General features: G+C 37.2%; 1 protein-coding gene across 2 annotated transcripts in view; it reads right to left on the reverse strand.

Annotated features, from left to right (window-relative positions):
* AUH (AU RNA binding methylglutaconyl-CoA hydratase) overlaps positions 1–25270 on the reverse strand; it is a 36683-nt gene that overhangs the window by 4106 nt on the left and 7307 nt on the right. Inside the window, exons 4-8 of one of the 2 annotated variants that reach the window (XM_067464464.1) lie at positions 19061–19147; positions 17398–17490; positions 15849–15905; positions 1607–1794; positions 1019–1164 (exon numbers count right to left, since the gene is read on the reverse strand). In XM_067464464.1, the coding sequence (XP_067320565.1) occupies positions 1102–1164; positions 1607–1794; positions 15849–15905; positions 17398–17490; positions 19061–19147 (488 nt within the window). In that variant the 3' untranslated portion in view covers positions 1019–1101. Of the gene's footprint in view, positions 1–1018; positions 1165–1606; positions 1795–15848; positions 15906–17397; positions 17491–19060; positions 19148–25270 lie in introns of those variants that run through there. The other variant, XM_060762018.2, reaches the window with a different exon arrangement.

A 25270-nucleotide genomic window follows, 5' to 3' on the forward strand; every position in this document is an offset into this window, starting at 1 on the left:
ATTACTGGGCCAGAGGTTCTTCACTTCAATAGGGTTCACTATTATCCATCTTTTGCATATTCATGCAAAGTCTGGGAACACATCGCTTGTGGATATGGGAAGTTGTAGTGTATAATTTCATACTTTTTCTCATACATGTCCATTCCCATAAATCAGCTGTGTGATAAATTGGGCATGGTTTGCACCATCCCCTCTCTCTGCTAGTGATTTCTTTCATTTGTAATGCACTCATATGGTATACTGTGTATATATTTATATTAAACAGTAACACATCAAATTCTACTAGATAACAAATAGTAGAAAATAGCCCACACATATTTTGCTAATTATACCCTGTGACAACTATTGGTTGGACTTGGTACCTGTAATTGAGTAACTGGACACAAGCCAAAGAAGTTCACAATAGATTATGTTATCTGTGTTGTCGAATGCTTCCATGGCCAGAATCTCTGGGTTGCTTTGAGTTTTCCAGGCTGCATGGCTGTTCCAGAAGGAATTTGAGACAAAAATCAATCAGGGCCAGCTAACACCTCCCAACAAAGGATCCCCTGGGCAGCAACCAGCCAGTCTCTGAAAATGCAAGGCCATTAAAATGGTAATCAATATGGCCAATTGCAACATTGACACTAACCACAAGCAGACAAGAGTTCTTTCTCCCACCCTGGACATTCCAGATATATAAACCTCACTTGCCTAGTTTCCAACAGACCTCACAACCTGAGGAAGCCTGCCATAGATGTGAGCGAAACATCAGGAGAGAATGCTTCTGGAACATGGCCATACAGCCCAGAAAACTCACAGCAACCCAGATTATCCCTCAAACATACAGAGCAAAACAGTTGGCTGTAGATAAATTTAACTGTGCCAAATATCAACATCCATGTTCTATCTAAAGTGACTGAATACCCAAATAAGCACATGTTTATAATATTAAATCAGTAGTAATCAAATCAACAATTCATGATAAACACTTACAGAAGACATTTATTTTAAGAGTATATAAAGCTACATACCTAAACACATTTACATGCATACAAATCCCATCAGTTAATGGAATTTGCTTGTGTTTAGAATTTGGGTCTCCAACTACAAAGTGCCTGCTCAATACTTTTTGTTCATGCAGAGAATCTGTGGCTTTTTGTTTGCAACATTGAATTGGGAGGTCTAGAGGCAAAGAAATACAAAAATTCACCATGGTGAGAATTCAATAAATGTGATCTTCTCAAGATAGCCTCATCCATTCACTCCTTCCAGAAGTGAACGGAGAGGCCTAGATGGCATATCTGGAAGGTTTAACTTTAGCAATAATGGAAAGGCTATTTTTAGCTTACATTATTATAACATTATAAAGTTACAGCAACAAAATACAGATGGATTCAAAATCTAGATGTCACATGGGGCAAGAGACAAGTCTGTCCTTAAGAGGCACTACTTATAATCAATATATATGGGGTCTATTTTTAGCTTATTTAATCAGAACAAACTTTGTTTATAACTTGTGATGAGCACTTTTTTTAGCTTTCACGATTCTTTTCTTGGTTATTTATTCATTTTCCTCACTGCAAAGGATATGGCAGGTTAATAGCACCCTTCATTTGGATTATACCTGAGGTAAAAATTCTCTTGCCAGGGCTAAAGCTCTTCTATAGGCAGCGTCCCCAGCTTCATTCTGTTCCACGACATGACTAACCAATCCTACTGATTTTGCTTCTTCGCCATCAAGTACTCGTGCAGAAAATATTAGTTCTTTTGCCAGAGACACTCCAACTGTACGAGGTAGTCTTTGCGTTCCTCCTATAATTTTTTTTTTTTGGGGGGGGGGGGGAGAAAGAAATTGGAAAAACTGACTCAACAATATAGGTATACCTCACTTAATGAAGTAGATATGTTCCATGGCATTACTTCTTTAACGGAAATTGAGATAAAAATAAGATGGAATAAATAGGGATGGCTTCCTACAAAAGGGAACAGTTAGGCATGTTTTAGCAAACTCTGCATTCAAAACTAACAGCATGCACATGTGATATAAAACGATCTGATTAAAAAGTATAAGGAAACAAAAATATTTTCAATCTTTTTGAGACTACCTAAATGCACCCAGAGATTACTTTTTCTTTCACTAGACTCCACTTTTCTTAAGGCTTCTATTGTTGTAGCCAGTGTTTAAATCTATCTTTCTTTTTAACATGCTTGGGGTAGCTGGTGAAACACCCTACTCTACTCATGCCTTTGCTGTTCAATCATGCTCAGAAAAAGATTCTGGAAACAGCTTCTGTTTATCCTGCCTGTTATTTATTTATTTATTTATTTGCTTACTTACTGTATTTGTATACCGCCTTTCTCAGCCTGCGGGCGACTCAAGGGTAAAAGTCAATGCTTACAATATCATAAATACAATTATTACATATAATAAAAACTAAACAGAATCAATAAAATATAAATCCATAGTGTCTCATTATTTTAATATTGATGCTGATTTTTGGTTTTAATGTATATATCTATTTTTACTGTATGTATGCATGTGAATGGCATTAAACTGCTGCCTTTTCGTAAGGCTGCTCTGAGTCCCCCTTTTTGAGTGAGAAGGGTGGAATATAAATGTAGTAAATAAATAAATGAAATAAATACAGTAGTCCTCTCCTCCCCCATGGCGCTGCGGGCAACTGTAAAACATGATATACAACTTAAAGCCTAATAAAAGTGTTTAGAATCCTACCAGACAAAAGCATCAATACACCAAGCTATGAACAAGATAGGTTCTGTAGGTTTGTTCTTAAGTTAAATTTGTTTGCAAGTTGGAACAGGACATTTTATAAGTGTAACTCCAGCCAAAAATATATATTAGCTTTGGATAGCATAGGGAAGGGTTAAAACCCCCGTGGCATTTGTTTTGATGTCTGTGCTTCTTTCTTTCAGAAATTTCACTTTACTCTCTGTTTCTGTGATAACTGGATTTTGAAAATTTTGGCTTTTTGTGGAAACAAGGATTGGCGAGAAAGCTTCAGTGGAGACACCTTTTTCCCATGATACTAACTCCTTCAGAAGTGAATTTCCCTTCTGAGGGGTAACTTTCTCCCAATTCCTGTTGGCTCGTTCCTGTCCTTAACTATGAGTCATTTGTAAGTCAAATGTTTGTAACTCTGGGACTGCCTGTATTTTAAAACCATATAAAATCATCTTTAAAATATCAATCTCCATAAAATGGTAAGACCTAAGCAGAATCTGTGTGGTGTCATAGTTTGCGTATTGAGCTATGGCTCTACAGACCCCTTGCCCAGTCACAGAATCACAGTAAGTGGACTTGAGTATATCAACTCTCTCAGCCTCAAAGGAAGGCAAAGGCAACCCACACTCTGATAAGGTATTGTCAAAATAATAATAATCCTATGACAGGTTTGCCTTAGGGTGGCCATACATTGGGGATACACTGCAAACTAACATGGTCACACACAAACAAGTCCTGATTGGTAGAAGTCTTTTTTCATTCAGCCCACTTGGCATTCATCAGTAATACATATAACACAAGGGTCTCTGTATCAATTCACATTTTTGTTTTTCATTACATAAATAATTTAATCACTGATTTTAAAAGAAACACTGAAACTGGTACTTAGCCCAACAGATAACAGTGATTTTAGTTCAGATTAATCAACAGACCACAAAGTTGTATCAGTTAAGCTTCAACTCCTAACAAGAACAAACTGATAGTGTACAGTTGCTGATAAATATTCTGCAATGATAATATACAAGAAGTGTACACTTCCTGTCACTCACAACCATGGAAGGAGGTTGCACCTAATCTTTACAGTGGCTACTAGTACTTTTTTTTTTGCAAGTTTCAATTCTTATTAATATTAAAATGCTGCCTCTTTCCTTACTATTGCTGAACTACTCACTAACAAAGTATCAGCACATTTTGGCTGCTCAGATATCAGTGCATTGGAGAGTTCTTTTAAAATGTGGACCAAACCTTGGAGTGGATTCACTACCCTACTGACATAAAATTCTCCAGCTTAAACTGCAAACAATGCAAATGATATAAAAACAGCAGTAACATAATGCCAAAAATAACAGTACAAAAACTTTCAAACAGAAGAATCGTTCTCAATTACTCATCAGATGAAAAGAGCCTTTGGCTTTGTTACCACTTCCGATTAAATGAAACAGCTAATGACGACTGATAGATACAGTCACTCCCAGCCCACAGTGGCAAATCCTTTAGTAACATGAGTCATTTTCTACAGTTTTGCTGTAGCCTTGTACTAATGTTACAGGCAAATACTTCTGATTCAAAATGCTTGAGACCAGAAGAACTTTGGATGTTTTTGAGACCAGAAGAACTTTGGATGTTTTTGGATTTTATTTTTATTTTTTGCATTTTGGAAACTTGTACTTGCATATAATTATATATATATATATATATATATATATATATATATACCTCAAGGTGCTTCAATGGCCAGCTTACATTGCTTACACATTCCTGCACTCTTGCGGGTATTTTAAAGTCATGACTGCATTCTCCTCACAACCACATGTATACCTAATCATCTTGAGAGGAGGGGACAGAGAGTAAGGAAAGCAAATGTGAAGTGCAACAGGTGTGTGAGGAGAGGCTTCTTTCCCACCTAAACCCCTTCTGTCCTGTGATGACAGTGGGAACACCACCATTACCACTGATGCTGACACTATCCACAATTCCCACATTCTCTCTCTACACACTTCCTCTGCATTCATGTACTCTTGGCAGGTTTTGCTTGGGTGTTCCTCCTGGTTAAGAGGAAAAGTAGCCCTAGCAGGAAAGTTAGCAAGGAAGCAAAGATGCTTCCTTGCTAACTTTATTATCACCTTGGCGGGACACCACTGCCAGAAATGTGAGATCTGTAGGACAGTCCTACTCTCACTTCTGCCAGAGCTACCAGTGTGGAGGCTTCATGGGGATACCACTGCTGATCCCAAGAGCTGACCAGGACCGGAAGAGGGGAGTGTAGCAGTCATAGCAACAAAGAGAGGTGAGGTGCTCCTTCCTGTGACTGGGGCAGATAGAAGAAGAGAAAAGAAGGTGGAAGCATGTGGTTGGCAGCAAGAAGTTTGGGTGTGAAAATATTCAGATTTCAGACATTCAACCTTTAATAGAAATGATAGGCAATTTAAGATTTTTAGGATGTCTATATCAAGGTCTGGTGGATATCTTTGTTCTTTTAGTATAATATTGCATGTTTATCATTGTGATATTGACATATAAAATACTTTTTTTAAGGTTCAGCAAATCAGATGCTTGAAAAGGTTTTTTTTCCTGGTTTTGGAAAAATAATTTAAAGGGTTAATTAAAATATTAAACAGGAAAACATTCAAAGAAAGGAAACAAAAGCTACCAAAAAAAATCACAATTTCAAGCAATGTCAGTATTAAATCAGATACTGAAGTGACACAGAGACTGAAGTATCTCATTATACACCATTTGAGTCAGCAGGCAAACAATTTATAAGGATGCAAGACCAAAGAGTGCCATGGAATACTTTGTTCTTGAAAAACAAAGAGACATGCCCCAAGGAAGGTAAAGGGAGTGCTAAGAATATGGAAATATTGAATATCTTATTGAAATGGCACGTGAATTTTCAGAAAACTTTCTACTTGTTTGAACTATGGGTTTTGTAATGAAAATGGCCACCGCTATTGTACAATCACTGGCTTGTGTTGCAATCTAGAGAACTGATGTTAGCACAGATGTTAATACAGAAATAATTTTAAGAAAATGCCACAATTGGTTTAATTTAATATTGTGCATTTTGACAATAACTTGTTCTGATTGCACTTTAAATACCTGAACATTTAATTGTAGTATTTCAGGTTTAACCCAATGGGCAGAAAATGTGCTTAGATTGTTAAGAATTTAATTAAGAGTTTTCTAGTCCAAGTGATGGTTACTAGAATTTTTATTTTACACAAGGTCCTATCACATTACACTTTGTATAATTATTATTCCACTTTAACTACTATGTCTGGAATCTTTAAGTTTATGAAACGGCATTTAGAATTATCAGCCAGCAGGTTCTCAGATCTTAATAAACTACAAACCACAGGATTCCACAAAATGCTGCCATAGCAGTCAAACTGGAATAATAGTGCTATATTTAGTATACCTTATATTATATTTAAAACTTCCTAAATTAATTCATAAAGCCATTCATTTTTCCCAATCTCTATTTTTGTTAAACCAATTTCAGTCCCATAGTTGTAATTAAGGTAGCTTATAGTTACAAAACCTAATTTCAGTCAAGCCTTTACTTGCAAGTTGACCGATATTTTCATGACAAAAGGGCTGCATTAAAGAGATTTTCAGACCCTACTGTGATGAAAACTGAGTATTCAACACATTTCTTCTCTGCAAGTGAACCAATTATAAAAGAATAAACTAAACTAAAATTTAATAAACAAAAGATTGGACTACTGCATGAGCGAAACAAATTCTAATGAATCTTCACAACGTAATTAACTACAGCACATTTTTACTTCAATGTTAATTGCGGAATCTAGAAAGTTAGGTGAAATTACTAGGAAAATAATGAATTTAAGAAGCTAATCAACAAGTTATTTTCAAACTCTGAGCAAAATATGCAGTCTTGAAGATGAAAAATTCAACAGTTCCTCCAACACGAGAACAGTCATGCAACTGAATTTTACACTTATACTCCAAATGATCTTATATGTAGTCTTCTTATCTTTACCTTTGAAATCCAAAGTGGCTATAGTTAATCATACATTATTATTATTATTATTATTATTATTATTATTATTACTATTATTGTTATTGTTATAGTATTTATTTATACCCTGCTTTATCTCCCCTGAAGAGGACTCAAAGCGGCTTAACATAAAAACATCAGTATAACAATTAAAATATAAAAACATTAAAACAGGATTAAATATAAATAGTATTTTTAAAATCACACTTAAAAACCATTAAACAAGAAACGAGAACAAGCCCTATGAGGAACGGCTTAGGGAACTGGGCATGTTTAGCCTGAAGAAGAGAAGGCTGAGAGGAGATATGATAGCCATGTATAAATATGTGAGAGGAAGCCACAGGGAGGAGGGAGCAAGCTTGTTTTCTGCTTCCTTGGAGACTAGGACGCGGAACAATGGCTTCAAACTACAAGAGAGGAGATTCCATCTGAACATTAGGAAGAACTTCCTGACTGTGAGAGCCGTTCAGCAGTGGAACTCTCTGCCCCGGAGTGTGGTGGAGGCTCCTTCTTTGGAAGCTTTTAAGCAGAGGCTGGATGGCCATCTGTCAGGGGTGATTTGAATGCAATATTCCTGCTTCTTGGCAGGGGGTTGGACTGGATGGCCCATGAGGTCTCTTCCAACTCTTTGATTCTATGATTCTATGAAAACACCTTCATCATTAAAATCCTGCCGGGCCGGGGGGGGGGGGGAGGTTTTAGCCTGCCGTCGGAAGGACAGCAGGGAGGGGGCCATTCTGGCTTCCCTGGGCAGGGAGTTCCAGAGTCCAGGGGCAGCCACTGAGAAGGCCCTTTCTTGCTCCCACCAGCCAAGCTTGAGATAGAAGTGGGACTAAGAGAAGGACCTCTCCTGAAGATCTCAGGGCCTAGGCACATTCATGCAAGGGCATGTGGTCAGCCAATAACCTGGACCTGAGCCATCTAGGGCTTTAAAGGTCATAACCAGCATTTTGAATTGTGCCTAGAAAAAGACTGGCTGCCAATGGAGCTGCTGCAAGAGGAGGGTTATTGGCTCCCCGTAGCCAGTCCCAGGTAGCAAACTGGCTGCAGCTCTTTGGATCACTCTACAGAGACAGCCGCATGTAGAGCATGTTAGACCCGTCGCAAACTAGGCTCCTGCGGGAGCAAACCTTGCCAGCACGTCCCTGATGTCATGAGACTCCACCTCTCGCCCCGCCCCTTTCTCAGCCTCTTTCTCCGTGCCAGAGTGGTTTTTCCTTTGCTAGGGCAGCATTGCCAGCATTCTCTCTCAGTTGAATTCTGCCAACTGAGAGAGTACGCTGGCAATGCTGCCCTAGCAAAGGAAAAACCACTCTGGCACGGAGAAAGAGGCTGAGAAAGGGGCGGGGCGAGAGGCACAGCCTCATGACGTCAGGGACGTGCTGGCAAGGTTTGCTCCCACAGGAGCCTAGTTTGCGGCGGCTCTTACAGTAATCCAGGCAGGATGTAACTAAGGAATGTACCACATTGGTAAGATCCCATTTGGCTTATTACTATATTCAGGTTGTGATACTGCCTCTGAATTTCAGGCCAAAAATATAGGACTTGCCTCGACAACGTTATTGTTTAAAATGCTGCAAAACCATGTTTTTTCCCCAGACTCTCCCAAGAATGAACATATATCACATTGAACATACTAAAATGTTCACAATGGGCCTTCCACATGAAGTTTCTCCAAGAGATTTGCCTGGCACCGTGTTTGAATTTTTTGTGGCATCAAACATGGAAATTGTTTTTCATTTATCTATTTTTTTGTGGCATGCACTTTTATTTAGATTTTTAAAATATTTATAACATAAATCATGTCCCGGCATTGAATGTTTTCCGTTTGTATGTTGTGCTCCGCCCTGAGTCCCCTTCAGGGTGAGAACATATAAATGTTTTAATAAATAAATAAATAAAACCAGCTACATACTCTATATTCCTTTTCTGTTTTACTTCATTTTTATTTTCCCTGATGTTTTTAAATTTGTGTTTGTTATTTGGGAGCTCTTGTTTTTACAACACAGGTGAAATGATTCCAACAAATTAGCAATACATAATAATAATAATAATAATAATAATACTTCATTTATATTTCATCCTGAAGGGACATAAACTATATTAATTAATAACATTGTTAATGAACTGAAATCAATTGCAATAATCTTCATTTCAATGTAGAATTTCATTAAAAAAAATCTGACAACTTACAACTGTGTTTCAAATTTTGAAAGAATAAAGCAAACATGCTATAAAGGCTACGTATACAGAGTACACAAAGCTGTATATAATCACCTAACTTGGAAACTGAGCATTTCCAGATACTTTTTGAATCTTTGTACAGTATAGAATGATGAGCTGTAGTTAGTAACAGGTCAATGGTTAAATTGATTTTTGGGCACTTGAATTTATGTTCATGAAAGAAGAAGTGGCCTTGCTGACAGTGCATCATTATTTCTATGACTATGTTTTGACCATCAGATAACTCTCACAACTTGGACCAATGCCTCAGAGCAGTGACCTAGTTTAAATGGGATGGGAAAAGGAAGGCAAATAGTCCTATGAGAATAAATTAGCTGAACAATTTTATGTATGAAAATACTTGAAGCCTGTAAACAAAATAAAGACAAAAAAGGAAAAAAGAATAACCTTTACCTCACAACGGCATAAAGCACACAAAAAGTGTTTTTGCTGTTACTTCACTAAGTAATATATAAAATTCAGTCTCAGAAAGTAAATACTTAAAAATAATTTTAATCAGAATATCTCACTTAAGAAATGTGTTTCTGCATGTATTTTAATCTCACATTTAAGATCAGTATATAGCAATACTGATAAAACATCTTGGCTTGAAAAATCGTCTGCCTCCATTTCAATACAAATAAAGTATTAACAACTTCAGGAACAACAAATATAGTAACTCAAGGTCAGTGTACTTCAAGATTCTAACTCAGTGGTTCTCAACCTTCCTACTGCCGCGACTCCTTAATTTGGGAGTTGTAGTTGCTGGGATTAATAGTTTATCTATAAAGAGCATTCTGAACTCCACCACCACTCCACCAACAATGGAATTGAACCAAGCTTGGCACACAGAACTCCCATGACTAACAGAAAATACTGGAAGAGTTTGGTGGGCATTGAACTTGAATTTGGAGTTGTAGTTCACCTACATCCAGAGAGCACTGTGGACTCAAACAATGATGGATGTTGACTAAACTTGGCACGAGCACTTAATATGCCCAAATTTGAACACTGGTGGAGTTTGGGGAAAATACACCTTGACACTCAGGAGTTATAGTTGCTGGGATTTATAGTTCACCTACAATCAAAGAGCATTCTGAACCTCACCAACAACAGAATTGGGCCAGACTTCCTACACAGAACCCCCATGACCAACAGAAAATACTGTGTTTTCTGATATCCTTTGGTGACCCTTCTGTCCCCCCTCGCAACCCCCCCCCAGAGGTCCTGACCCCTCAGGTTGAGAAATGCTGTTCTAACTTATGCATAACAAAACCATTATCATAATTTGTATGTGCTACAGATTTCTTTCCTAACATATTTACCCAAAATAAAACCTTGTTACTTTCATCAATTTAATCTTATTTGACAATAAAAGCATATTAGTTAACCCATATGGATTAACTTATAAATGTTCGTAACACATTTGTTGCAATCTCACACCTTAATTTAATCAGAAAGTGAATTAAATGGATCACTTTTTCCTATAAAGACCAAATTCTATATAGTTTCTTCTCCTTTTCTGCTTTCTGTGTGAAAATTTAGCATGTTCAGTGTAGAGATGTGTTTATTATAAAGTGTTATTTATAATGTGTTTAAACTGTATTTATAATGTTTATTATAAAGTGTTATCTATAATGTGTTTGAATCTGTATTTATGTATTTCATTTGTTGCCAGGGCCTAGCTGAGAGAGATAGGTTGCCATGGTAACAAAGCCTCAGAGGAGGTGGGCGGAGTTTAAGGAATAAAAGGTTTGAAAGCGTCAGTTAATATTCAGTCAGGAGGAAGAGACCCTGAGAAGAGGAGCAGAGTCAAATAGGAGTCTGGCAGAGTCAAGAAAGGACTCTGGGAAAGTAGTTTAGTCCGGTGGATGAGACCCGGGGAAGAGGTTCAGAGTCAATTAGGGCTCTGGGTTGTGAAGCTGTGAGAATTCAGTAGTTCTTAGAATTTGTGAATATTTCTTCAGCAAGAGAGCTGAAGGTGTTACCTTGTTAGATTGCTTAGGTTAAAAGAATCTAACAGAGGGGGTTTTAAGGATCGCCAGTAAGGAAAGACTGGTGATCAGTGGTTTGTTCCGAGTATAGGGCAAACAGTGTGGACATTCACAATAGGGAACTCTGAAGTAGTATAAGCACTTCACTAAAGAAGGAGTTTGTAGAATTGTAACATCAGAAGCCTGAATGTATCTCAAACCAGCCATTTTGTAACATCACGCCTTGTGCCAAGTTCAAATTCTCAAAACTGCAACAATTACGTTCTGTTAACAATAAAACTTGTTCTCTTTGTATTTCAAACCTGCCTCCTCCATTGCTTTTATGCTTGGTGCATTCCACACTACCAAAGTCACCTCACAACACAACTAAAGATAAACAGAGCCATAAACCAGCGTCTCTAAACATATTGGTGGCAGCCTAATTGATATCTAAAAGAAGATTAATACTTCCTCACATTCAGTAACTCAGAAAAGAAACATTAACCTTAAGTTGAAATCCTGTACCCAATTACCTGGACAAATGCTTCAAAGAACATAGTAACCATTACATCCAAGTAAATGCACACCACATTCACAAATATCTACACAGACAAATCTTGTAGTAAAACACTTTTTTCTGATTCTTTCTAAACTCTGGCTAAACATGATTATATGTACAGATCTTTTGTTTTCCTCACTATATTTGCTTACTTTCCAGAACAAATCAGGGAGTCTTTTTATGAATAGAGGTTTGCCTATAATACTGTTTGCATGGATTGCCTATAATACTGTTTGCATAGGGGAAAGGTTTCCTGATTTTTCTTTCAAACTAATTCTTCCAAAAGATCTCTCCACAAGGCTGGAGACTCATGAAATATGCGGAATACAGTGAAGTGGATACAGTAAACTTTATTTCCATGGATTTAACATCTTGGCATTCAAACATTATTCTGGATGCTTCTTTAGAGCCTCCGAAGGCCCATCTTACATGTTATTTTATTGGGAGATCCAGGTAACTGATCAAATATTCTGCAATTAACATTATTTTGATTAAGCTTTTACTGTTTACCAGATTAAGATGTAAGAAGATCTTTGCTTCTAAAATAAGCAATCACCAAGTGCATTTGGACCCAGTAAACTTGACTTCTTTTTTTAATTGTGATGTTTTGAATATCTTGATATACTGATTCATGAAAGTCTATCTTACATTGTATGTGTCATATATAGCAGACCACCCACAATTTCAGGTATAACATTTGTGGATTTGATTATTCACGGATCTGATTAATATGTGCTCTTTAGGAATCTCTAGACATTCCAGTTCAGCTATATAGCATAGTAACAGCTAGAGTTGATCACAGAGCTGTCATGGGAAGCCTACATATTCATAGCGATGTTCTCTCAGGCAAAAATGTAAGGTTTTTTATTCACATTTTCCACTTTCACTGACAGTTGTCTATTGCGTTAGCAAGTGATTCTGTTGAAGAGTTGGTTGAACTCTGGAATGAACAAATGGCCAGGGCTAACTCTCCCCTTCTATGAACTGGAACCAAGAAGCCTCCTGGCTTACTATGGAGCATTCAGTGATGAAATAAGTGAGACAGGGACCAAAGCCTTCCTTATTTCTAAACTGGGGGACATGGAAAGTGCCTCCTCGAAGACTGAGTAAAGAGTTGGGTGTCCCCTGGGCAACGTTTCTTGTAAACGGCTAATCTTTCCAACCCAAAAGCATTGCTTAAAATAAACAAAAAGTTCTAAACTAAGAACACAAGGTTTGGTTTCCCCCCATTCTACTCTCTTTTTGCCAAGCCTTTGACTTTAAACTGGTTGTAGCAGAAAAGACCTTGAAATGGCTAGTGTTTGCTGGATTTTGATCTGTTTTAAACTTCTTTTAAATTGTTTGAAAATTATTTTTTAACAACTGGATTATACTGTTGTATTATATATTGTTTTACTTGTATTTTAACTTTTATTATAAGCCACCATAGGTATCATATTGGATATACATTAAATAACTAAACATATATATACATATTGTGTGTCTGTATGTGTTTTCTAACAGAATATACAAAGCTGTGTACACCTTTTGTGTACGATAACCCACATATACAAAGAATACAGTATACCAGCCTACATAACATCATAATATTTGGCACCAGATTAGACTTCCTAATATACAAAAGTAATTTGAAAAGGCTCTGAAAATTGTTGTATAATATTTGCATATTTGCCTCAGAAGCATTATCACTAAAAAATATTTATCAAGCCAATTACAAAGAAACTCATTTGAATTAAGACTTGTTCTTGCTTTTTAAAAAAAGCAGCAGGAAGCATCTACACACCACAATTCACCCTAATTTAGAGAAGCAGAACTAATCCACCTATTCCCATTAACACTCTACATACTTTGTTTAATTACTTGGAAGCAAGAGTTGCTGTTCAAACATCTGCTTTCTGTGCTATTAACATTTTCTCTTGAGGTTATTTATTTAAAAAGAAACATAAAACAAACATTACAAAATATTATTAAATGCAAATAAAGCTAAGTTTTCAACAGACTTGTAATGATGAGGAATATTTTGCTTACAAAAGCAAGCCTTCAAATTAATCCTAAGTGTTCAATTGATTTTGAGGCAAACCCACATCTACTGCAGTTATTTATGTCTTGCATATTAAATACCAATTTTGAATTGATAGACTACTGCTGTCATGTGAAAATGGAAAGGGGGGATTCGTGTTAATGAACACACCTGATATTGGGTTGTTGTAGGTTTTTCCGGGCTATACGGCCATGTTCTGGAGGCAATTTTTCGGACGTTTCGCCTGCATCTATGGCAAGCATCCTCAGAGGTAGTGAGGTTTTGATTAGCATTCAATGGCTTGGAAGTGCCCGGGGGGAATCCCTTGTTGAGAGTGATTTTATGTGCCTGTTTGTTTCCCCTCTGTTGTTTTGCTGTTGTGATTTTTGAGTCCTTTAATACTGGTAGCCAGATTTTGTTCATTTTCATGGTTTCTTCCTTTCTGTTGAAATTGTCCACGTGCTTGTGGATTTCTATGGTTTCTCTGTGTAGTCTGACATGGTGGTTGTGAGAGTGCTCCAGCACTTCGGTGTTCTCAAATAATATGCTGTGTCCAGGTTGGTTCATCAGGTGCTCTGCTATGGCTGATTTCTCTGGTTGGAGTAGTTTGCAGTGCCTTTCATGTTCCTTGATGCGTGTTTGGGCGCTGCGTTTGGTGGTCCCTATGTAGACTTGACCACAGCTGCACGGTACACGGTAGACTCCTGCAGAGGTGAGAGGATCCCTCTTGTCCTTTGCTCACAGTCTTCGAGGAGGCACTTTCCATGTCCCCCAGTTTAGAAATAAGGAAGGCTTTGGTCCCTGTCTCACTTATTTCATCACTGAATGCTCCATAGTAAGCCAGGAGGCTTCTTGGTTCCAGTTCATGGAAGGGGAGAGTTAGCCCTGGCCATTTGTTCATTCCAGAGTTCAACCAACTCTTCAACAGAATCACTTGCTAACGCAACAGACCCGGGTTTAAATATTTATTTATATTTATTTATTTAGACGTTTTCTATACCGGCCTTCTCACCTCAACGAGGGACTCAGGTCGGTTTACAGCATATATGAAAGTACAATAACATATAAGTACAACAAAGTGCAAAGTCATTATATATTAAAATAGTACAATAAAGTACAATAAAAACATCACAATGGTAACATATTATACAAAAAGTTACAAATTGTTTACTGCATATGTGTCAAACTCAAGGCCGATGGGCTGAATCAGGCCCACAATGTCATTTTATGTAGCCCTCCAGGTACTGGACTACAACTTCTGTATACTTCATCATTAGACATCATGGCTAGAGCTGATGGGAATTGTTGTACAGAAACATCAAGAGTGCTGCAGTTTGTTCTCTTTAATCAGGAGAGTGGGATTTGAGTTTGGATACAAGGCTTGTGGATGCAATGTCTGACTTTAAAATGTCCTTTCCCCAACCTCAGAGTCACAAGTGCTGTTGGGTTGCAATTCCCATTATCCCCAGTCATCATTAAGAATACTCAAAAGTGATGGAAATTGTTGTTCTACAACATCTGAGGACCAAGACTGGGTAAAAAAATAAAGAGTATTGAAATAATGCAAACATTATAATTGGTCCTCTGTACCCATGAATTCTCCATCCATAGATTCAATGGCCCTTTGAAGGCAACAATAAGGCTGATGGAGCCCTCAATGAAAATGAGCTTGATACGATCGGTTTAATGAATTGACAAGTTACCAAGTTTTATTAACCATTTTGAACGAGAAACAAATCTAAAAAATAACACCACAAATGAAGAATATCTCATATCCAGGTCAAGCCAGACTTCTATCCCCACACCAGCAGAAAACACTCACTTTCCGGGGGGGGGGGGGGGTGGAGGGAAGAGAGATGCCCCCCAGAAAAGCAAGAATACCCCCCCCCCCCCCAGAAAAGCCTTAAAAATAAAAATTACTTACTTGGCCACCATTACCCTGCTGCCACTTTTCTCCTGGCACATAGAAATTATGTGCGGGGGGGGGGGGGGATTCTTGCGTCATTTCTGCGTACGCGTCATTTCTGCGTACCAGGAGAGGGCCAGCATCGGGGTAATGGTGGCAGAAACCTGTATCATGGTTAAACAAAAAACAGCTGAGACATGCTGGGGTATGAATGTTTAAAAGCAAAATAAAAGGATAGACCAAGAGTTCCCAACACCACTTCAAATACTACCCTGTCAGATCCATGGGGGTTGACAAGCAGCAGGGTCAACAGTAAAACTAACAGAATCCATATTCTGCTTTTAATGCTAGGCAAAGATAGCCTCAAATGATCAACAATCACAAATACCAGAACTATAACATTATTAAAAAATGTTCATACCTGCACCAGGAATTATTGCTAACTTTGTTTCAACTAAACCCATTTTTGCAGAAGTGGCTAAAAAAGAAGAAGAAGTTAGTTCTTGTGAAATCTTTAAATTGCTTTAATTAAATAAACAGGAACTTATGTAAAAACTGTTGATACGTTAGACCTGAATTCACTAAAACACTCAGGATCAGATAAGCTTTTCAGGTAAATATATTAAATAGCCAGTAATTTGCATAAAAGATGCTTTTCCTCACGTATTTTTGCAGACTGTTTTATCTGTCTCCCCCAACAATGCTTTAAATTTTATTAACAGGCTGAAACAGTAAACATTACTTTATAGCATTCTCATGTATCTTTTTATATTAGTTTATGTTAATAAGTAATTCCAATTCATTGTGGCAATGGCTCAATACCATGGAATCATGGGAGTTGTCGTTTTACAGTCTTTAGCCTTCTCTGCCAGAGTGCAAGGCCCTTCTGAGCTATAAATTCCAGGATTCCATAGCACTGAGCCGTGGCGGTTAAACTGTGCTATACTGCATTGATTTTACAGTACATAGTCAGCCTAAATTTACTGCTACTCCAGCTAGAATTAAAACAGGATTTAGTCCATAGTAGGTCTTATTTTGCAAAGTTAAGACAAGCTAAAGAAATTTCATTGTAATTTTTTAAAAATTCACAAATGTCTGTTGTTTTCCCCCAAACCAAATAGTTATAAATATTGAGGAAACGTAACAAGGAAAGAAAACAATTCAAATAAAAGGTGACAAATAAATCCCACTATTTAAATTTCTCTGTGTCATTATTTTTTTCAAATAGATGTCTTTCTAAGCATAGAATTTTCTCATGTTCCCTTTTTCTTTGAACATACAGTGACAAATTTAAAATTTGTATTATCCCACAAGATTCAATTACAACGAAATGCATTGTCACAAACCACTGCCACAATGGAATAGAGCATATTATCAATGGTGGCCAAAAACAGTGATGTGGATGTCTTTATGTTGGCAAAAAGAATTGATTGATCTCAGCTGATTAAACAGAAAATGTGATATTCACCATTATGTATATTTTTTTTATCCTTTTAGCAATTTCTGGCAATATCAAAAAGTCAGGGTAATACTAATTATTCTGTGGTAAAACCAATTGATTACTGCCTCAGAAAAGGCTTTTCCTAAGTAAAAGTATAGGCAAAGAAGCTCCTTTTTACAAAGCCTTGGGGATGCCCAGATGTTTTTACAGTCCTGTGGGAGGCTTATCTCATGTCCCTGCATGAAAAGCTGGTGCTGACAGACAGGGGATGACCCTACTCCCCAGATTCGAACCGCTGCCCTTTCAGTAAGCAGTCCTGCCAACTCAAGGATTTAACCCATTGCACCATCGGGGGCTCCTCTACAGTTAATGAGAAGCCAGCATAAATACATAGTAAAAAACATGTCACTAACTTAGGTGTTGATTATACCTTAAATAGAAGAATATTTAAAATAAAAAAATACTTTCCTACATAAACATTAGGCAACACTATGAGTCCTATAATTGTACAAATATGACTAAATCTTACCTGCCACTCGTATGTCACAGGCTAAAGCCAATTCTAGGCCACCACCTAATGCAATGCCATCTATTGCAGCAATAGTTGGTACTGGAAGATTAGCTGAAAGAGAAAGAAACAATTAGCACCATGAAGACAGAGAAGTCATTTGCTCAATACATTTCACTCAACCCTCAGGGCAATTTTTCTGGCATAAAATTGATTCAGTGAAATTATTTTTCTGTGGGCAAATTACTTGGTTGTGCTTTTTTCAATGTCCACAGACTTCTTTGACAGCTGGAAGATGAATGATGATGAAAAATTAAATGGAACAATGAGTCTGGCATTCAAAATACATATTTATCAGCATTAATCTGACTGTTTCGTTTTCATCACAATAACCTCTTGCTTTATTTAGGTGCATCTGTGTATATATTGGTAAGTCAGTAATTTTATTAACCCAAGTGGGACTGTCTACATAATAAAGTAACCTAGAAGTACCTAAGTAAAAGTAAATGTTTAACAATAATCACTTAAAATAGAAGTATTCTTAATATATGTGGGCTACATTAGCTGTACATTGTTACAAAACAAACTATGTCTTTGAACCAAAAATATAAGTTTCTTTTACTATTCATTTTAGAGACATAAACACCTGATCTTTAATCTAAATATCCCATTAGTTGCCAACAAATATCCAACTGCATTCTAAAGATGAATATGCCATTTTCTTTATAATACATGGATGCAAATCTGACATTAGAAATAACAATAGAAATAAAGAAGAATTAAGATTTCTACGCATCCATCTATGCAGGCTAAATGAGTCAATGTTTGGATGGATGGATTTCATGGCATCCAACTGTGGGATCTATTCGCTTTAATGCAAGAGAAGATCACGTAATGCAACTTCGTCCCACATTTTAAAAGGCTGCAGGATGCTCTGATGCTGAAGCCCCAGAGTTTTCCTGCACTTTGTGGCTGTGTGAATGGCAATCATTATGCTTTTCTCAGGCTCTGGCAGTCCTGGGGGTTTGTGATGACACTTGGCTTCCCCATTGTTCTGGGCATAGCAGCAACCATTGGGCACAAAACTAGTGATAGTCACTGCTCATTGCCTGTAATGATGCTAGCTGGAGTGATAAAGTGATTGGAGAAGGAAGAGGAAAGGAGGGAATTCTTCTTCTTTTCTCCCTCCGCTCTCTCGTATTGCTTCTTCACTTTGGTTAGCATCACTACAGGCGATAAGCAATGACTACCACACCATCACTGTTTGTAACAAGTGTAGATTGTCTCTAGGACAAAATGTGAAATAGTGCCTTCAGCGAATCTATGCCACAGAAAACAACTCTAAATTCTCCTTCTCATCCATTCATCACAGTTGCTTAATGCTGACTGTTTAAAACCACAGTTATACGTCTGATGGAAATGAGAACCTCCAACAATATGATGAAAAGTGGAAAGGTTCAACTGAGAAACGCCCTACAAAAAGGAGAAAGACTTTTGGATTCCACATTCCATTAATTCACCCTTACAAGATGGAAATAATGTATCTGACTTTAATAACTTCATAATATTTCACAAAGGGAATTACACATCACATTACAAAGGCTATTGTAATGATCGTTATTTTCATTAGTCCATAATAAATCTTACACTTATAACACTTATAAACAATAGGATTTCCACTTACCTATTTCATTAATAGTTGCTCTTGCTTTTGAGACAAAAGAGCTTACTTCACTAGAGTGCATTTTGGCTCTTTCTTTAAGATCAGCACCTACAAGTGATATGTTCTTGTTATATTTATATTCAAATTTCACAAAAAGAAGCATCCATTTATGATGATGATGATGATAACAACAACAAATACTTTCAATAAAAGCAATGCAAACATTTCTCACAAAACTTAAGTACATGCCTAGCCTCAAGATCAGGACTGTTAATTTATTTGACAAGATTCTGTTATTATGTTAATAAATACTTATAAAAATAATTAGTCAAGCATTTAAAATATTAAATGTTTTACAGAAATCTTAAAAGGGACAATCTAAGAAAATATCTGACTTACAAAGAGCTAGTGCCCTCCTTCCTCTATCCACTGCAACTTCATAAGTACATTCACTCATCCCTTTCCTTTCTGAAGAAAATCACAGCGGAGGGTAATAACTTCAAAGAGGGAAATACTAGTCAGGATTTGCTTAAAATATGAGATTACAACCAAGTATCTCAAGAGGTTGTCAACACTAGACCAAGAAAAAGAACTGAAAAGATATCATTTGGGCAAGGCCTGAACAAATATGTACATGTTTAAACATTCCCTGGATAGAAAATGAGATGGGAGGTAATTATACCCATTTAACAGAGTAAAACTCAGTAAAAAGAAAAATATTTGGTTGGGTTATGCATAGATTTTAGAACTTTTTTGCCCTAAAAGAGAAAGGCAGATTTTAACCCTTATGAATCAAGATCAGACATTTTAATCCCTCAGCCCAGTTTTGTTGCAGATCTACACAGAACTAAATATATAGTGTAGGCAACAGGTGGACAAAATGCAAGCTGTGGCTCCATGCAGTCCTTCAGATTCCTAAGTGCAAACCATCAAGTCTTTCAAAGCACATATACTCAATGTATTGTTGAAGGCTTTCATGGCCGGAATCACTGGGTTGTTGTAGGTTTTTCGGGCTGTATGGCCATGTTGTAGAAGCATGGCCATACTTCTGAGGATGCCTGGCACAGATGCAGATGAAACGTCAGGAGAGAATACTTCTAGAGCATAACCATATAGCCCGAAAAACCTACAACAACCCACCTATACTCATTTTTAAACAAGAGGGAGGTAGTTTTGGGTTGCCCCCCCCCCTCAAAACCACACCCATAATGAGTTCAAACCACAGCAGTTTGCTTCCCATGACCTTCCAAAGCTGTAACTGCTTCACAGTCTGTACAACAGTTTGGTTCCAAGAAAGGGGAAATAACAATCAATACCAGTATGGTGTAGTTACTATATTGTAGTAGTTTGAGCACTGGAATACTATTCTAGAGTCCAGGGTTTGAATTTTCACTCACCCATAGGAACCCAGTAGGTGACTTGAGTAAATCTTGAATAAATCTTGCTAAGAAAACCCACAATAGGTTTTCCTTAGGGGCACCATAAGCTTGAAACAACTATAATGCACACAATAAAATAAATCCAAGATGAACACCTTGCTTTCTTGTCAAGATTATTATCTTGAATGTATTAACTCAATGAAAATATATAGTTACTAGCTGTGGCCCATTGTGGAGAAATGGGAAAGAAAGAAAAGAGGAAGAGCTGGTTTCTAAGCTATCAATACACAACTGAAGTGGCAAAGTGTCAACCTAATATAAGCCCCTTTTCAGTCTCCTCGAGGCCAAAGGGTTATATGGGTTTTTATATGCTATACGTTATTGTTAGTGTTTGTTGTGTATTTTTGATTTTGAGTTTTTATTTTAACTGTTTTGTACTGATTATTTGTTATCGCTTTTGTTTATTGATGTGCTGTGGGCTTGACCTCATGTAAGCCGCACCAAGTACCTTGGGGAGATGGTAGTGGGGTACAAATAAAGTATTATTATTATTATTATTATTATTATTATTATTATTATTATTATTATTAGAATGTGTGGAAGGGCCCTGGGTTACCTGAGTCCACACTGGCATATAACCCAGTTCAAAGATATTATATAGGTGTTGTTGTTGTTGTTGTAGACATATAGATATTATTACAGGCATATAGATATTATTATTATAGACACAAATATTATTATTAAAGGTATATAGGCATTATTATTATAGATGTATTTTTTATTTCATATCAAAATTTTATTATTATTTACAGTATTTATATACCGCCTTTCTCACCTCTGGGGGGACTCAAAGCATTGCATGAATTAGTATAAGACTGATAAAAAATACAAGGAGCACAGGGCTAAACATCTTTCGAGCAAAAACGGGTAACAGATGTATGGATATTATTAGAGACCTTTAGATATTATTATAGGCATATAGACATTATTATTACAGACGTAGGGATATTATTATAGACATGTATATATTGTTATAGACATATAGATATTATATATATAGAGAGAGAGAGAGAGAGACTTATAGATATTATGATAGATATATAGATATTATTATTGTAGATATAATATAGCCCAGGGTTGCTATAAAGTAAAAATGGATGACCATCTTTCGGGAGTGTTTTGATTGTGCCTTCCTGGACAGACTTTCCTAACTCACAGAGCATGTCTTTTTGTCCTTTCTTTGAATATTGGACTTCATTTCCCAGAATTCCTTCCCAGAATTCAGTATGGGTGAGCTTTCTGGGCACGCACGCACACACACACACACACACACACAGAGAGAATGAATCCCCCCCCCCCCGTGTGAGTTCCCAGTGGAGGCACCTCCATGCTGCCGACAGCGGAAAAGGAAAGGAAGGAAAGGGAGGGGTGGATCTGGAAGAAGGTGCCCTCTCTCTCTCTCCTTCCCTATCTCTGAATCCTTTGGGGAGGGGGGAGAGGCAGGGGGTAGCAAGAGTGTTATACTGCCACCTTTCCCTCCCTCTCTCAAGCTACCTCTCTCTCAGCTGTTGGGTTTTTTCCCTCATGCAGAAGGGAGGGGTGGGGGGAGGGTGTTCTTTTAACGCATGCTCTGTATAGTCATTTAGCTTTGTGGGGGGTTTAAGTTCTTTCTGGGTTTTGTTTTGGTTTTTTTTAGTGAAGGACATAGATTGCTTTAGTTGGTGTCTTGTGTTCAAATGTGGTGTCAATTCGTCTAGTAGTTTCTGAGTTCTGTTAACCCCACAAACATTACATTTTTATTTATTATTTTTATTTATTATGAGGCCCTTCTCTCGATCCCGCCTGCCTCACAGGCACACCTGGCGGGGACGAGGGATAGGGCCTTCTCAGTGGTGGCCCCCCGGCTGTGGAACACCCTCCCTGTTGACATCAGACAGGCGCCCTCCCTTATGTCCTTCCGGAAGAGCCTGAAGACATGGCTATTCGAGAAGGCATTTAACTAAATACTACAGTAACTGGAAATGACAACTGGAACGGAATATAGACTACGAGATTGGTTATGATTCTATGATAAGACGAAGTGGATTATTTTAGTGTAATTAGATGATAGTGTATTAGTGATATGTTGTTTTTTGTCGTTGTAGTTATTGTAAAATATGTTTTTTATATGTTGTACACCGCCGCGAGTCGCCCTAGGGCTGAGAGCGGCGGTTAACAAATGCAGCAAATAAATAAATAAATAAATAAATAATTATATAGATGTTTATTAGGGCTGGGCGGTTTCATTTCGTTAATTCGTAATTCGTTAATAATTCGTTAATTTTGTTGATTACGAAGCAATATCCAACCATTCTGGAGCAATTTTTAAAAAAAACGAATTTTTAAAGACGTTTTGTAAATGCTTCGTATTTCGTTATTGTATTCGTTTCGTTATTGTTCCGAGGTCGTTTCGTTATTATTTCCGCATGTCTGGGCCAGTTTTATGGTTTAATTAGTGAAAAAAAATTATAATATCACACCAACAGTCAACAACAGAGGGAGAGGGAAGCTTCAGAAGTTTTTGGAGGTTTTTTAGCGTATTTCGCGGTCGCGTCCGCCATTAACGAATCGATTCGTTATGTTTTTACCATTTACGAAATTTCGTAAATATCGAACTTTTTAAAAGGAAAATTTTGTAATTATTTTAAATATCGAAACGCAAAAACCCCCAAAAAACGAATCGATTTTAGAAACAAATTTTTCCATTGTTACCCAGGCCTAATGTTTATAACACCAAACATTCATAGGTTGTTTTTATGTTTATCTTAAGATAAAATATTTTGGAGGTACCACCATAATGACATAATTTCAGGAATGTAACAAAGATCCGCCTAGTCAAAGCCATGGTATTCCCTGTAGTAACCTACGGATGTGAGAGCTGGACCTTAGGGAAGGCTGAGCGAAGGAAGATCAATGCTTTTGAGCTGTGGTGTTGGAGGAAAGTTCTGAGAGTGCCTTGGACTGCGAGAAAATCCAACCAGTCCATCCTCCAGGAAATAAAGCCCGACTGCTCACTGGAGGGAAAGATACTAGAGACAAAGTTGAAGTACTTTGGCCACATCATGAGGAGACAGGAAAGCCTAGAGAAGACAATTATGCTGGGGAAAGTGGAAGGCAAAAGGAAGAGGGGCCGACCAAGGGCAAGATGGATGGATGGCATCCTTGAAGTGACTGGACTGACCTTGAGGGAGCTGGGGGTGGTAACGGCCGACAGGGAGCTCTGGCGTGGGCTGGTCCATGAGGTCACGAAGAGTCGGAGACGACTGAACGAATGAACAACAACAACAAAAACATTCAGATGGAAAACCACACGGCCTTATCCATGAATGCATGTGTCAAAATTGCATGTGATATCCAATATCTGAACAGCTTTATTTAAAATTTTATATTTAAGCATCAGGAAGAACACTCCATATCTGCTTTTACAGACTACCGTATCTAGAATAAATGTGACAAGGGGAAAAAACACTGAAATTAAAGACAGCTATTTTAAGTCTTTTTACCTAGTCTAAAAACAAACCACTTGTCGGCAAAAAAGAGTGGGGGGTTATGCTTTGTAGACCAAACGCACGTGTATGCATAATTAAATATGACTCAAATGTTTCATATAATCATCCCACTCATGTTACAGAAATAGCTAAGACATATTAAAAGCCAAAGATGACAAAAATCTGGTGATGTATTTAGTATGCTTTTCTTTTGCCAAGAGAACATAAAAAGCATGCTTAACAAGTGAAAAAATTAAAATTAAACTAAAGCCATGTGTCAGAGCTTGAATAAAAAGTTTTAAAATGTTTTTTAATAATGCATCATACCCACATTAGGAGCTTGAGTGGGTATTGTCTTTAAAAATACATTAAAAATAAAACTGAAAGAACTAACCATTCATACCATAGCAAATCTACTCCATATGCTGTGAATCCAAACAATGAAACTAACACACTTCTTATCTTGTCACTCATCTTTATTTGGATGATGGCTAGATAAACTGCGAACTAACTAGGTCAAATTTGGTTTCCTACTGTGACTTGAAATTAAATGCACAATGTCAAGAGTGAATCATTGTTAGATGAGAAGCTATAGAAGGATATCTTAATATTTGAGACATCCTCTGCTGTGTCCAACTCAACTGAGGAATTAATGGAATGGACACTATAGGATCCCATGGGAAAGATTTCATGGAGCAATCAGTAACTCTCACTTCCACCTTCATGAAAGTTCAGAACAAGATTAACTTCATATTAATCTTACAAAATACTATGTTTCCTCTACTTCTGATCAACAATAAAAATGGCACTGCCAAAGCGTATCAACTGACACAGGTGAGCATCTGCACCAACAGTGCCTATTCCACCATAGATGCTAAAATCAAATGTTAAACAAATTTTCACTCAAGCGAATTTTCACTCAAGTTTCTTTTCCCTTCCTCTTGTGCAGCCCCATCCCCTCCTTAAAATTGGAAAGGGACTTTTCCCTAATCCTTTGGAGAAGATTTGGATCATACACAAAGACACTAGAGAAGTATTAAAATGTCTTTGCACTATCCACAACTAGATATAATGCACTTTATATACAGAAACATGTAGCAATCTCAGCACTGTTCTTTAGATGAAAATTGGAACCACTGAAATACCAAGGATATGTATTTTTTGCACATTTTGGGAAAATGATTTTTCATATTTTCTATTTTTTGATTGCTGCTTTTTTTGCTAAAACATTGTTCAAAATCTACATTTTCTTATATTTTCTCAAAAAGCAAAAAAGGAGGAATAAAATTACAGTAATTAATTTGATGAGGAATGTATTTTTCTAT

The sequence above is a fragment of the Anolis sagrei genome, chromosome 2 (assembly GCF_037176765.1).
Source record: "Anolis sagrei isolate rAnoSag1 chromosome 2, rAnoSag1.mat, whole genome shotgun sequence".
Classification (NCBI taxonomy): domain Eukaryota; kingdom Metazoa; phylum Chordata; class Lepidosauria; order Squamata; family Dactyloidae; genus Anolis; species Anolis sagrei.